The following is a 15,267-nucleotide window of genomic DNA, read 5'->3' as shown; positions in this document are numbered from 1 at the left end:
TTAACCTCATGAGAGAATACGAAGACAGAGAAATGACTTATTAATAATTTTAGTCATCGTCTAGATATTAAAATTTATTATTAAAATTCGTTTATTTTATCAAAATTTTGTCGAAATTTGTTGAAAGAGTTGAATTTATTGAAAGTGAAATTGCAGAGGAGGAGCAGTAATCTTAGTAAAGTAGAATAGAGCAAAGTAATCATAATAAACCAGTCAAATATTTTGAATGATCTTTAGGTTTTCTAAAAATTCTCTTAGCAGTCAATAAAGAAGTACCAATGATGTTCCTTATAAGCATGGAAATGCTCGAAAACAAGCGACGTTCATACTATCCTGGATTGAAAATGATGCTGTGTAGTAGCAAAATTTCCAGATATAATTTGATAAAATACTTAAAACATCAGAGATCAGTGCAGGTAAATGTCGATCACAGACGCCAAGAGGTTTGGGTTTTTTCTTTACAATGAAATTGTAGGAAAAAAAATTGCGGCAGAAAACAGTCGTTCTCTCGTTTTGTTCTTACTTCAAGGTCCCTCGTAGTAAAGAAATTCAGGAAAGAGGAAAGGAGAACCGAGCACAGATTACTTTTGAAGTAAAAGTAAAGTAGGAGTTACATTAAACCTTTGAGTAGTAGGATTTTTAGAACGTGTTAACAATTATCAGATTGATTTTTGGTGCAGATTCCAAAATATGCAAACAGGAGAAAAATTCGATTCTTTTCCTCTGTCTGCAAAATTTTGCGAGGATCGTACAGTTCCACTCCCTCAAACCTCCCTAAACAATATGAGCTGCCCAAAAGTTGTTGATCGTTAGTTAATTAGAGGATATAGTAAAACGGAGAACGGCTCGTAGTTGAAAATGACCCTTTCCGCAAATGTCGAGGGCTGAAAACGGACCAATATGGACGGCGGGAGCCAACAACATGTAGTGATGCTGCTCATCGAGCTCCGCGTACATCCTGCCACCTGACCCTATATCACATATCGCATGCCGGCTCCCGTTGCTGTACTAACGAGGAAACCGATACATCACATTTTGAAAACAATAATAGCCTGCCTTGAAATTCTGCTGGGAAAAGTGAACGAGGCTTGTGAAACAAGTTTCCAGCGAGTTCTCAGGAAGAGCTCATCACTCATCCCCAGAAAAAAGACTACTTTCTGCTTCCTAATGAGAACTTACGACTACTGATCCATTTGTGAGAGATTGTTTCTGAGTTTAAATCCGAAAAAAGCGGTCATTGCGGACACACGATGCTTTCGTTGTAAGCAATAGCTCTTTTCTTCTACATCACCTGGTTTTTGCCCATAATTAAATTATTTCCGGTTTACCAAGATCCTCCCACTACGACGACTTCGAGTTGTAAAAAAACTAACTTAAAAAGAATAACTTAAATTTTTCGATGCACTTTCAAACATATTAATCACTATTAACTTATTTACATTCTTATTTATTGGATGTTCAAAGAAATACGAGAGTAAACACATCATAGGAAGTTTGTAACGAAAACAAAAACAAGAACTACTATCAATTTTTTTTCGCTATATCTGCTCAAAAGCGAAGAAAAAAACAAGGAAGCGAACAAGGGAACGGTATCCAATCCTAAAATGAACGAGAAATAGTCAACGATTGACAGCTGTTTCCAGACCACACGGATTTGCCGGTATGAAACACTAGCAAATAGCAATTAGCTCTCTTCTGTAATTATTTATTTCGGAAAAAAAACATCCATGATTTTCTGCGTCTAACATTAGGACTTCTATGAGCGCTGAACAGTGGAAATATGTCGGGTTTTCGATTGGAGATTGGATTTTTGTTGACTCGACTTGACTTTTTTTTTTGTTGACTTTTTTTTTTACCTTCTAACCCCACACATCCTAATTCCTAAAGGGTATTCCTGAGAAGATTTTATCCTAAAAGGTGGAAACAAGTAACTGCAAGGCGGGTAACCGTGAATACTAGCATGAGTCGCAGTATATCATGCGATCAGCGACAACCATAAATTCAATCTCTGGCAGTTTTAAAGGTAAGATAATTGAATCAGGAAATGGCAGAATGCAAAACTTTACAACATTTCTTACATAAAGCCATCAGGATAAGCAGTACATGAAGGAGAAAGAAAAATCAAAAGAGTTAGAGTGCGAGAAATCAAAATTGTTGGATTTCAGTTCCTAGATTTTTGAAAACCACAGCATTCAGAAGTGGCAGCTATGGTGAGTGATGTAGACAGAACTGTGAACTAGCAAGAATAACGGCAGAAATAATACGTATCTATACGTCTACAGAACAGGCTGCTGTATACGCACGACATCAGCGCTGCATATTCACGCAGAATCCAGAAAAAAGTGACCACTATGCGAGAGAAGGCAAGTGGAACCATAAATGGGAAGGACGTTGGCGGGCGGATGGACGAATGACCGGAAGGAGGTCGGACGGATGCTGACGGAATTCCAAAATAAATGTGGAGGCAAATACGACCAGAAATGCTCGCATTATTGAATGTGTTTCAGTTTTCTTGCTATTTCACGGGAGACACTGTAATAGGTCCGTATAAGGTCCTCAATACGTATATTCTACTAATGACCTCCCACTGAAAAAGAGTTTGCAAAAACGTTTTCTTGAATAGTTCCGGACTGCGCAAAAATTTGTGATTGTCTTCGGAGAAAGACTTTAAGACGGCCAGCTAAACTTGATTCTCCTCTCAGGATTCCTCGAAAGGAATCTCTGCATGCCCTTACGTTTTTTTTTTATTTGCTTTCTTTCCATTTCTGGTTGACTATAAATCGTAAGGGGACTACGCTTACGTCATCCTCCCCATACATGCAATGAAAAAACTGAAACAAGTATTTTTTCAGTTGCTACGTTACAAAGCAAATTACGGTACGTAAGGTTGTCAAGTGGAGCCGACCACAACCGAACTAAACCCTCAAGAAGCGCGCAAAAAAGCAGTCGCTCAGCTTTTTGCGCTCGGCTGTTCAACAAGCACAGAAAAAAACGACGCGCTGCGAATGTCCTCCAAAACGAGATGTTGGGCACATGGCTTCAAGGATCTACGAATGGATTCGGGAGAAAGATAGTCCGAAAAATGGGTGTTTTCATTGTTCGATGAGGAATACACAAAATGCATTGAGAGTCGTTTTGGTTTCTCAGTATAATATATGGAAAAAGTAGCGGTACATGTAGTGGTTATTGGTTCGATACCGCTCTGGTCCAAGCAAACCTTTTATCCCCCGTGGTCAACAAAGTGGTACAAGGCTTGTATTGGAGGAATAAAAACCCTGACTTGGTTAAGTGGATGACGATGCAAATCATTCTAAGGATTCATAAACCCCATACGATTCTGAATTGGAGTCGAACGCGTAATGTGCATCTTATCCAAGTAGAACAGCGACCCTTTATTCTTTATCGCTAAGGTAAAATAATGGGGAGAAATAGAGGAATAGCGGTCTCTCACCGCTTCTTTAACTTTGCCAAATTTTTACTACTCTTTTAAATAAAGTTCTCTCTTAGGGACTTTTACTTCAAGTTAATGGCTTTTCGAAATCTCTTACTACTAAATCACATATGAGAAGGTTCAGCTTAAGAGCAGCTGCTTCATAAACTCAGCACAGTTTTCTTGAAATGGAGCTCACATCCTGTGACAGCCAAAATATCCATAATATGTGCATGTCGGAACAGCCACTAATTCCGGATCTATCACAACAAATCAGCGATTCACATGGACGTGTGAGCATATGTCGACGGTCTTCTGGGAAGAGACCCGCCTAATCCGCCTAATCGACGACTATCTATGCATCGTTCACAGACCACTGCTCAACATTTCGTCTCCGAGCGCAGCAGTATAGTGAGCATAGACGTAGTATAAAGAGTTACTGGTTTTATTTTCTTAAAGGTATCATTCGCGGAAAATTTTTCATGTTGTCTGCTACACAGTAGATAAGATCCAGGATGCAGTGTTGAAGAATGTCAGCAAAACTGTGGAGCGCCGCTTACAAATCCGATAATAAGAGGCTACAAGAGCACCGACGCTTGTCCGTATACTACGTTTAGTTTGCTAGATTCAAAAAAAAATTTATGCCTCAGCAAAAATACATAGAGTTCGTGTGAGGAAATGTTGAATTCTCCAATCGGAAAAAGAGAAAACTGTTGCATTGAAGAGCTAAATTTAAACACTGACTCACTAGTTTTTAAAGCTTCGGTGCTAAAAATGTAAAAGTTATCAGCGGATAGTCAGAAAATGTAGCATGAAGGACACTGGCGGCGATTTTGGGATATAAATAAGTGCCACGACAAAGTAAATAATCACCAAATAATAATATATCGTGGTCACCGCTTTTGCCTTGAATTCTAATGGTATCGACGCCCTTTTCCTTTGATATCTGTTAAAATACAGCTACCTCCACTCAAAAAAGTTTAAAAGTGAAATTATCTGTATGTTGTCCGTATTTTCACTGGAATGATGCGGCGCTGACTCATATCTAAGAATGAGATTCTTCCTCTTTTCCCAATTTTGATGTGAAACATCTCTTGTGAACATCTCAATTTTTGCAAAAAAAAGACCTCAAAAATGAAAAATGTTTAGATATTACTTTAGCGCTGCAAAAACAGGTGACGCTTTTACAAAGTGAAAAGAAGTTATTCACAAATGAAGTGCAACAACATTAACAACGAAAACATGAAAGGTTTCTTCCAAAGAGGATCCAAATATCATCGGTCCCCACATGCAAAAAAAAAAGACGTCGACCCTGAACTAGCAAGAGCAAGTAGGAAGGACTTTTACACTTCTCGTTAACAGCTGCATTCTTTTCACGCCACCATACGAAAATTCGACCAAAACAAGGCGCGGATGAAAACATCAGAAGCATCCAGTGCGAACAAACACAAACAAAACTACACTGCACTGAATCGGAAGAACATTATAATGCAGTAAAGTATGGCAAAACTTTTCTGGATTCAACTGATCCCGAAAAAAAGTTTGGCAAATGATTAAGAAACTTAAGGGAGAGATGGATTGTGAGGCCAAACGCAATTACTCGTACGCATCTCAAGGAAAGGGAGTAGATATGCCTGATCTGACAGTTTTGCACTGGAGCATTAAATGGGCGGGCTCTCCTGCAGAATGGAAGAATATTTCCTATGTTCTGACCTTGTCGACAAAAATCTCGCGTTCAAGTGGCAAAAAAGCCTCTATCCTCGTGAATGAGGCAATTACTTTGAGTAGTGGCTCAGCAGAAAATGGGCGAAGTTGATTTATGCACCGCTAATGAACTTTAAACATAGATTCTAAATTGAAAGAAAGGGCTATTCTGGGAAAAGTCGGTGAGGCGTTAAGTAAACCGTGGATTTTAGCAGGAGTGCGACTATCTAACGATTCCGTAGTAGGCTGTATTTGTTTAGAGAGATAAGAAAAAGAAGGTTCATTAGCAGTAACTTTTCCGATACAATAACAGAGATTCACCGATGCGGAACAGCTCTGCGTCGTCTTGCTTTGCGGTACGGATGATTCGTCCAGGATAAGTGCAAAAAACGGGTGTAAATAAGCGAAGGGGAGAACAATTTGTACTTTTCCGCTAATTCTGGTTCAAACTCCAGCAAAAAATAGACAAGAACTGCTTCGCGTTCTATACTTTGGCAAGATTAAGAAGAATTTAAGAGGAGAAGAGAGGAAAGAAAGAAGGCTCGAAGGATTATGCACAATAAAACAAATACTAGATTTCACTTCCGGATAACTGCCGGCTGACGGTGAACGTTTGTAGAGTTCATTTTTCAGCATCATCGACTAATCTGCGGAATAAAAAACTGAAAAAAACTGAAACCTCGAATACAATACAACAAATATCACAAATAAAAGCCTAGAAAGAAACGTTGACGAAGTCGTTTCGCTCTTGTTGCTCTTGTTCTACAGGCCTGAGTTTTCCTATCGGTGTTTTTGCTAATCTAATTAACCGATTTGTAAAGCGAAGAAGCAACAGCGGCCTTGATTTTCCTTAATGGCTATGGGGATTTTTTCCAGATTTACAACTCTCCCTGATTCAATATTTTTATTTATTAGCTTCGATTTCATTTTAAAGCTCCTTAATATAAAGAAAAAAAAAACTAGATGGATAAAGCTAATGCTCAATGAACAATGAAAATGTCTTTAAATAAAATAAATAACAACTAAATAAATAAAATAATAATAAATAGCAATAATAAATAAATAACTTTGTATTTTCGTGCGAGGAAAGGAATGAATAAAGGTGATGAACGAATTATTGAAGCTTCACATCGCAGTGTTAAAACTTCTTGAGAGTTCAAAAAAGCCATTAAGGGAGAAATTACTCGAAACAAAATAAATATAAAAGGGAAGTCAGCTTCTCATACTAGCTTCTCTTCTTAATACAAAAAAGTCTCAGGGACGTTCCTATCGCACAATGAACCACTGTAACGAACTAACGTAAATTTGCACAAATTTCACTTGCACGACAAAGATCAATGAACTACAAACAAAGTAGGCGGTTACCTGGTGCAGCGAGATCGCGATCGCGATCTTGGTTTCCTGAGAGATAAACGCAGATCACACAAATCGTAGCCGAAACACGGTGACAGTTGTCCGATCGCGCTGTGTTTCGACACGATTTGCGTGTTGATTTTACTGCGCTACGGAACGGTTGTAGGTGCGGCGCAAAAAAAGGTGACATAGGCGCACTTTCACAAATATTCAGCTAACGACCACTCTTAATGTGCGAGCTTCTTTTCGATAAATAAAACTGATTGAGTTTCTGGGGAACCCATGTATGTAGTAGTAGTGGTAAAAAGAAATGTCCAATAAATCCGGTAGCATAAACGGGAAAGGTGAAGAATCTGTGTGCCGGCTAGCTGTGTAGGAATCTATGGCTATCGGCCAAGCGCTCGGGAGTTCCCATGGAACACCTGAGCCATCAACGAGACCATTTGGCTGTCGTTGCACATGCGGGCAGCTGTCCGTGCTTCTGAAGCATTATATAGCGTCGATTATCCGATGGCATGCTCATATGACCGGCGGAGAACCTTTCCGCATCGGTGACATCACGTGTTTTCTGAGGTCATGCTTCTACGATATCATATATCAAGTAAAAAAGAACAAACAATATTTAAAAAAAAAACTAAACAAATTTTCTGATGTACTAGAAAAAATAATTAGATTTAGTATTGTTTATCGGAAATTGTCTTTCAAATAATCATAATCAGCCAAATTTTATCATTTTATTCTGATTAAAGTTGGTAGTTGCAAGCGCTTTCTGCTCAAGAAACAGTACAAAAGATCTTTGATCTATTTTTTTTTGAAATTTCATTTAATTGTTAGGATAAAAACTAACGGACATAAAATGACTTATGCAACACGTCCTAGGCCAAGACTACACGATGATTCATCGGAGAAATTCCTTTCGTTCCGTAAAGTCAGCGAAACGAATATCATCAACAAAGCTGTTCGTATCAGATATCGGTGAAAATTTCAACGACGAACTTAAGTAGCGCAAAAGATGTACAGTGACAAGAATTCCACAACTTCCGATATTTTTTCGCGAAAGGGAACTTCGGATGATATGCTCAACTGGTTGAAAATCTATTGGATCCCCACAGAAGGAAAGAAAATAAGAAAATTGTGAAAGATAGTGAACTTGCAGAAGATAATTCCGAGTAACTACTGAAGATAACAACAAATTGTACTATTGTACATGACTCCTTTCTCGATATCGCTACTATCATTCTTTTGTTTCTTTCTGCCCTTCAGTGTGCGAGTCCTAACTGGAAATCGCTGTCTGAAGAGATAAATTTGAACGATTTCAGAATGAAAGGAGTCAAAATCGCTCAGAGTGAAAAGTTCAGCTTTCTTTGGCAAGTGAAGCCATTTTATGAGGTAGTATTTACAGGATGTTTCTCGCAGCTCTGCTGGGTGTCTGTGGCCAAGAGCTCTATGCACTTCGCATTCGTCCAATTGCACTCAACAAAGATTTCTATAACGTATCCATACGTCGTGTGATGTATCCATGCGTCTTATTTCTAATCTAAGTATGAATATCAGAGTCCACTGCAGAAGAAGAATCTAACACGATTCCAAGCCTTTCGTTCCAGAAAGAAACTCAAGCGAATAAAGCGCTTATAAGTACAGTGACAGTACATCATCGAAGTTTATCCGCGCTGTAATCCAATACTAGACGAGATTTCGATGCCATAATGCTTGCAGTACAAAATGACAATAAAATAAAATAAAATAAATAACAGCATGCTTTCACGAGGTAGAACAGATTTAAAGGCATCACCCCCACGAATCTGGGGAGGTACGGATTTCAGGCGGGTTATGCCTATATGATGTTGTAGATTGCGGGGAAGAAGGTGATTCCCTCCATTTCTTCCTAATTACCACAAAAAAACGTCCCGGAAGGTGCGGCGCATGCACAAGGCAGGCGCGCTCCAATCGAACTCGTTTTAGAAAATAGCGCCCCGGGACGCTCGAACCCAGTATCTTCCGGGCCGTTTTTTTACGGTGATTAGGAAGAAATGAGCGGGATTCATTCCTGCAATCTACGATCCCGTATAGTCTTTGACCATCAGAAATCCATATCACGTTAGATTCGTGGGGTGATGCCTTTAATTGTCCTGAAAATTCCTTGAGACAACAAATACCCAAAGGCATTGGTGGTGCTTTGCCTGAAGGAAAAACTCGAATAGTCAAAAATTGAGGAAGAAGCACTACTCTTCGCGTTTTCTTCCCTTCGTAACATTTCTCTAACTTACTCTCACAATAAAAAAACAAGGGAATAGTCCTACGTCATGATCATAACGACGTGCATTACTTCTAAGCAACAGTTTAATGATGCTGTAAAGAGGGAACGAAAGGAAATTTTCTCGAGCAATGTGTCACGAAGTAGGTGTTACCAACGTCCGTCTGAAATAAATTGAATTCCAACATGCTGTTCGTTCATTCATGTTCAAATTCAACAATCACATTCAATGCGTCACGTAAAATTCGGTGAATGAAATTGAGAAAACTCGGACAGCTCCGCCTCTCCTCTGAGAAGTACGTAAAATCAATATTTTGAACCTGATTATTTAATTTTAAACTTTTAAATTTAATTGGCTCCGTTGATTATTATTCCAACTAAACTACGGAGTGATTTAATGTATTGTCGAGTCGAAACGACATGAAGCACGGCCCAGTTGCGTAAGCGGTTGCGCTCGAAGCGACGCGGTGGAGATAGCGGTTGGAATTGAGGTGGAACCACCACGAAGTGCAACAACGAACGGTGGTAGCAGGGGTGCTCACTCGATCCTAACCGCTGCGTTCCGCCCCACCGATTCGAGCGCAACCGCTTACGAAACTGGACCGTGCTTCTTGCCCTTTTGACTCTACTATAATCTCAGCAAGGAAACACTTACTCTCAAACACCTCAATCCATTAACCACCGTCTAAGGGCTGTGCGTCCGATACATGGGAACGAGCCTTTTTGTTCAGTATAAGGCCTCAGCATTCAGCTAATTTGGGAGGCAGGATATGACCGCCGTCGGTCATTGTTTTAGTACCTTTAGAACCGATTAATATATTATTTTATAATCAAATAATACTCTCATATTATTATGACATATTGGTATAATCAATACAATTTACACAGACTAATATATGTTATCACGCAAAAGTAAAAAAAAAGACAAAATAAAAATAAACAAGATAATTGAATATGATAACAACGGAAATAGTAAATACTGTGAAAAAAACTGGAAATAAACCAAACCGATAAACTATACTAGACGTTGAAAATGGATTCCCTAATGATTTCTTGTTGTCTATGCAGAAGGAAGGATTAGGCGTAATGTGCTAAAGCAAAAATATACACCGGCGCCCAGGATGTCCAACCGTGCGACTGCGACGCAACGCAACGCCCCATTGCGAATTCTGTCGCTACCTGGCACGCATTCACTCTTTCCTCTGCCTTGACCTAATCTAACAAGCATTGCGCTCATCGGGATAAACACATTTGCCGTTGACTATAGGGTAAGGACAATGGGTCCACTGAAAAATCTGGATTGCTAATGCGATTCCGTAGTTCATCGCATAGATGCGACAGGGAAAAGCCGGATCCTCCTCAGGTGAAGGGGATTTAGCTCATGGGGTGCAGCTGAAGTGAAGAGGTTCCTTCCGCCAACCGCCCAAAAGTGAAGGGGTAATTTCGCCAACCGTTTAAAAGTGAAGGATGTCCCTTCCCCAACCGTTCAAAAGTGAAGGAGGTCAGAGCACCGGTTCCTACTATCGCATCTATGGGGCACAGCCATTTCAGAATATGTCTTAACACTTAGAAGACACGGTGGCTAAACGGTGAGCCACACACTTTTCAACAGCTATTTTTCGTAATTTTCTAATTTTTAAGAGGTTTTTACACTTAGCAGGTCTACTATTATTTATTATTATTCTCTTGTTCAAATACAGCTCCTAAACGTCGATTGGCGCGCAAATGCGCAGAAAAAGCACGCGCTGTAGCCAAATGAATAATACATGTATGTATACATATGTTAATGTAACAGAATGTTTTCGTACTAAGTTAATTTACGAAACAGAATACAAACATTTGTTCCAAGCAGAGCAATGGGATCAACATGTTTTTCATAATCGCTGGAAAAAAAAACAGCTAGATTAGTTGCAAACACGAAAATATACGCAAACGCTTAACTAGCTATTCGCGTTACTCATTCAACGTCGTTAAAATCCGGACGAAGTTACAGCCGGTGACATGAAATGAAACATCGTCAGGAATGTCAGAAGCCAAGCGGACGTCTACACGAACATCAAATATCGAGAGAAGGGTACAAACCAAATGTGGGCACTTCAGTGAGAAAGGAGCATTCATCTCAGAATGGCCGCAAAGTTGTTCAAAAAAAAATTTCAAAGAAGTGTGCTTTTCCGAAGCTAACGCAATATGCGTGTACACACTCTTAAAGCAGAGCATTCATGGCTCTACAACTCAAAGTTGCAATTTGTTTTATTAGAGACATTTTTTTAGGAAACAAATTGATCTGACTAATATTAACTCAGCATATTTTCGATAATGTAAGTTTTTTTTTTTAATTTTTCTCCAGTTAGTTTTTTTTCTCCTATCAAAGAATTCTCTCCTGCATAAACAAAGAAAAATCCAAAAGATCGGTTGTACTTGATAGAGAATTCTTTTGTGTCACAGGACAACGACCATTCCACCACGGTTCTGACGCATCATACGAGTTAATCATGATGAGAAAACCTCCACATGTTCTTGGGAAATGTCATGAACATATTTCCTTCTCCACGTTGCATTGTTTACGTTTCATAATTTTTTCATGGGAAATCACAGAGAAATCACAGAAGTCAGAGATGAAAAAGGGGAATTGTACGAACTTCTGAATCTGTCCACCCAGATCTTTGGCACCGGTTAGCTCCACTTTACTGTACGGGAATGAGCACTCCACGACACCATTATTGTTCCAGGCTCTACCATGGATAGGTTTTTCGTGTTTGTATGAACTTCGTTGCAGTACGGCATTAATTTAACTGATATATCATGAATGGAAAAATTCTGAAAGTCTGACGTTTCTAAGAGAAAAGAAATAGGTAAAGCAAAAAAAAGGGAAAGAAAAATGAAAGAAGAGCAAATATGTAAAGAAAAAAGTGAGGCTTTAATTCTTTTTCTTCGAGGAAGAAACTATAGTAGCCTTTTTTTTACCTATTGACTACTGCGCGCTTTTTTGCGTATCTGGTGCAAGGAACTTTTGTATTTCTTTGTCCTATTTGTGTTTAATTTTACTCGAAGGTAACGAGCCCGGTAAGTGCAAAAAGCTTCTTAAAAAATTAAGAAATCGTGTAAAATAACTGTTCGAAAATGTGGAGGTCACCGGTGAGCCGCATTGTCCACGCGAGAAAAAAAAAACGCGGCACACCGTTGAAACGTGGTGTTATCAAAGGGCTAACACATTCTGGAATGGCTGCGATTCCCTGATAATGTGATGTAGTGAAGTAAAGGACGAAATAATCGTTGAAAAGGATTTGGGTATGAGCTATTCATATACTTCCTCCTTGTTACTCTCCTCTTCACACTCCTACTCTTGTACTCGCATTCACTAAATTCATTTTCATGTTTACATTAATTCGTTAACATTAACGGCTATCAAATGCGCGTAGTTCACTTTCGATCAAACTCCTAATTGCGTTTATTGACATTTTTTGGTCTTAAGACTCTGCTTAAAGGCATCACTCCACTCTGGGAATCTGAGTTGGTACGGATTTCAGGTGGAGTATTCTTACAGGGGATAGTAGATTATGGAGAGGGGGGTGATTCCGTCCATTTCTTCCTAATTGCCGTAAAAAACGGCCCGGAAGATACGGGTTCAGGTGTTCTCGCGCAGTATTTTCTACAGGGAGTTCGAGTGGAGCGCGCCAGCCTTGTGCGGCGCCGCATCTTCCGGGGCGTTTTTTATGGCGATTAGGAAGAAATGGATGGAATCACCCTCCTCTCCATAATCTACTATCCCTTATAAGAATACTCCACCTGAAATCTCTACCACGTCAGATTCGTGGGGTGATGGCTTTAAGGAGATCTAACCACAGAGCTATGAGTATTAACCCGAACGTGCGCGTGCAACAATCGCATTCCAATAAAATTTTACGGCGGCTATTGCTACTTCTCGCACCAAGTGATAGATCCACATCAGATTCCTTTAAAATAATCAAAAGGTGTACGAAGGTGTAGGTGAACGAATATTCGACAATCACTAAATGACGCAGTGCTCCTCTTTTTCTAATAGCTTTGATTCAACTTATGTGTAGATGATGGAGGTCCATTTCAGGAAAGCAATTGCTCGATGTTCTTCTTGAGAGCTTTCCCTCAGCAACTTCGATTAATTAGGCATTACTTGTTCACATACATACATTTTATGTTTTTCAATGCAAACCGGCAATTGGACAGGAAGTAGTGAGTACAAGTAACTAAACTTGAATTGTCTGAGAGAACATAATCCTCATCAATCCCTCACCAGGTAGTCGGCATATTGTAAAATGAAGTGGAGAGGCTAAGTGAAGTTATTTTTTTTGGCTGCAAGTACGTCGAAATTAACGGCAAAAAAGAACGCCACATGCATTTTCTTTTTGAGAGCTTAAGATTTTTCTTCGCAAATGAAAGGGTGATCTTTTGGAAATGTTTGGTGTTCTGAAGAAAGCTGTTCAGTTTAGTAATGGATTCCACCTTACGGAGAGCAACGGAAACTTAAGGAACAATCGAACAAGCGTGTTAACCTCATCGTTTATTTTATTTTCTTTTGCTCTTTGAATCAGATGCAAATCTTTTTCTTTTGTCTCGAGAAGTCTATGGTTTACTCTACCAATATACTTTTAACGCATCCACCTACCCCATCCTGAAACTTTCAGACTACCCTGCGACATCTTTCTTCCTAATTTCTTATCAATTTCTGGAAAAAAAATTACCAGAAAGGCCCTCACGTTAAAAAGAACTGGTAGGATTTGAACGCTTGTGCGATACACTACAAACGATCCCCTTAACGTCCACATCTCGGCACATCGATGTCCGTCACATAATTTTGCACGCAACTATTTTTTAGAACGGTTTCTCATCAAAATTCGCTTCGCACATTCTCATCCTGAATGTAAATTAGTCGTTCTGCAAAGAATTGCAGAATTCTGCTTGCTGGTTTTGCAGGCCCTGTTGCCCTATTTGTTCATGTCGACACCTTTTCAAATTTATAGGCTCCTCCAGAAAACTGCGGAGCGCTCATGAGTCATGAAAAAGATTTCTGAAGTGATGAACCAGGAAGGATCAAATCTGCTACGTTTTTTTTTTCATTTACTAAGCCAAACATTATAAACTTATCATCATTCGTGTTCAACTGAGAAAACGCGCTACGGTAAATTTTGGAAGGCTCGACGGAATAGAAATTCTGCGCTAAACATAGAGAGAGCATGCGTTGCACTGTACGCGTCGCGGTCATCCAGCTGAACACAATCGATGCTAACTATATCTGGCTCGTCCTAGGTAGACGCCTCTTAGGTTGAAGAGAATTGGTTAAGAGTAAAGTAAGAGGAAAACAATATGGTAGAAGTTCATGACAAATAGTTAATTAAAAATACAGTAACATCAGTGTGCAGAAGTGTGGATTACCTAGAGGATTTTTCAGGTAGGAAACCTCACATTTTCTCTGGAACAAATGCCCATTCGAAGCTTTCCAAAGTACGTACGATTCCTCACCGTTTATCGACATTGAAGCAGGAAAGTGGGACTTAGATCTGGTTTAATTAGACTATAAAGGATGACCAACCTATTTTTTGCTGTCATCGCCGTCCTTCAACGACTAATTGTGCTTGATTTTGTAAATAAAAGTGCTACCAAATAAAAATATTTAGGTACTAAGGTAGGAAAATTTTCATTTCTCGCACGCAACAACGGGCAGCAAGCGTTAAGGGTAACAGCTAAGGTAAGTGCACGGAAAGTGCACTAATCTTAATTGTTACCGTTAACGTAATAATTCACCGCTGCCTGTTTAGTGCATAAAACATCGGTAAGAGCGGAAATATGCGAGATCGAAGACTTTTCAAGGAATCAGAATGAAATCGCCCAAAAGGCAAAGACCCCGAAATTAATCATCTATAAAAGAATGAAATTAAAAATTTGACACCAAAATATTTCTATGCAGAAATTTGGAGACGCTGAGTAAGAAATTTCCGGATATTTTTGGATCACATTTCTCTCAAACTGTTGTTTAGCTTCGGGAAGATCGCAGTTCATCGCACTTACCTCTTAGTTTGATCGTCGGTTCCTCATCGGTTGGACAACGCTCGATAAGCGATTCGTAATAGGAAAAACGTTTTCGAAACCACGCCATAACAAAATACTAGGACATTTCTAGAAACAATTATGCTGTATTCACGGATGTGACAGTACGATAACACCATGATTAAAAGTTTGAGTTGCGTGAAGTCTTAAAGACGCGGACGGGAATGAAAAATTGAGGTAATAAAAGACGACGACAAGAAAATTGAGTTGTGATTTTCCTTCTTCAGGCGAAAGACTACCGAGCAACGGAGGAACTCTCTACTAAAAATAACATCATAGAACAAACAATGAGGGTAAGGGTTGGCACGTTAGGTTCATGCGCGGCTTAGCGGGTCTCACGCAGCCGCTAAGCTGAATGACTAAGGAGATGAATCAGATAACGGACGGTACGGCTTGGTCGCGTTATAAGGCGCAATGGTTGAGTGAGTTTTCTGTATGAGGAGAT

The 15,267-nt window shown here is 39.5% G+C and overlaps 1 protein-coding gene across 1 annotated transcript in view; it reads right to left on the bottom strand.

Annotated features, from left to right (window-relative positions):
• Positions 1–14,871, bottom strand: part of RB195_015031 (uncharacterized protein) — a gene marked incomplete at both ends in the record, with an annotated part of 62,355 nt that extends 47,484 nt beyond the window's left edge. The window contains one exon of the mRNA XM_064205547.1: positions 14,784–14,871. Within this exon, the coding sequence (XP_064061428.1) occupies positions 14,784–14,871 (88 nt within the window). The remainder of the gene's footprint in view (positions 1–14,783) is intronic.
• Positions 14,872–15,267: the final 396 nt, after the last annotated feature.

This window comes from Necator americanus, chromosome V, assembly GCF_031761385.1.
Source record: "Necator americanus strain Aroian chromosome V, whole genome shotgun sequence".
In the NCBI taxonomy this organism is placed as follows: Eukaryota; Metazoa; Nematoda; class Chromadorea; order Rhabditida; family Ancylostomatidae; genus Necator; species Necator americanus.
Note: the sequence above shows the minus strand (reverse complement) of the source record. Positions and strands in the feature narration are given on the sequence as shown.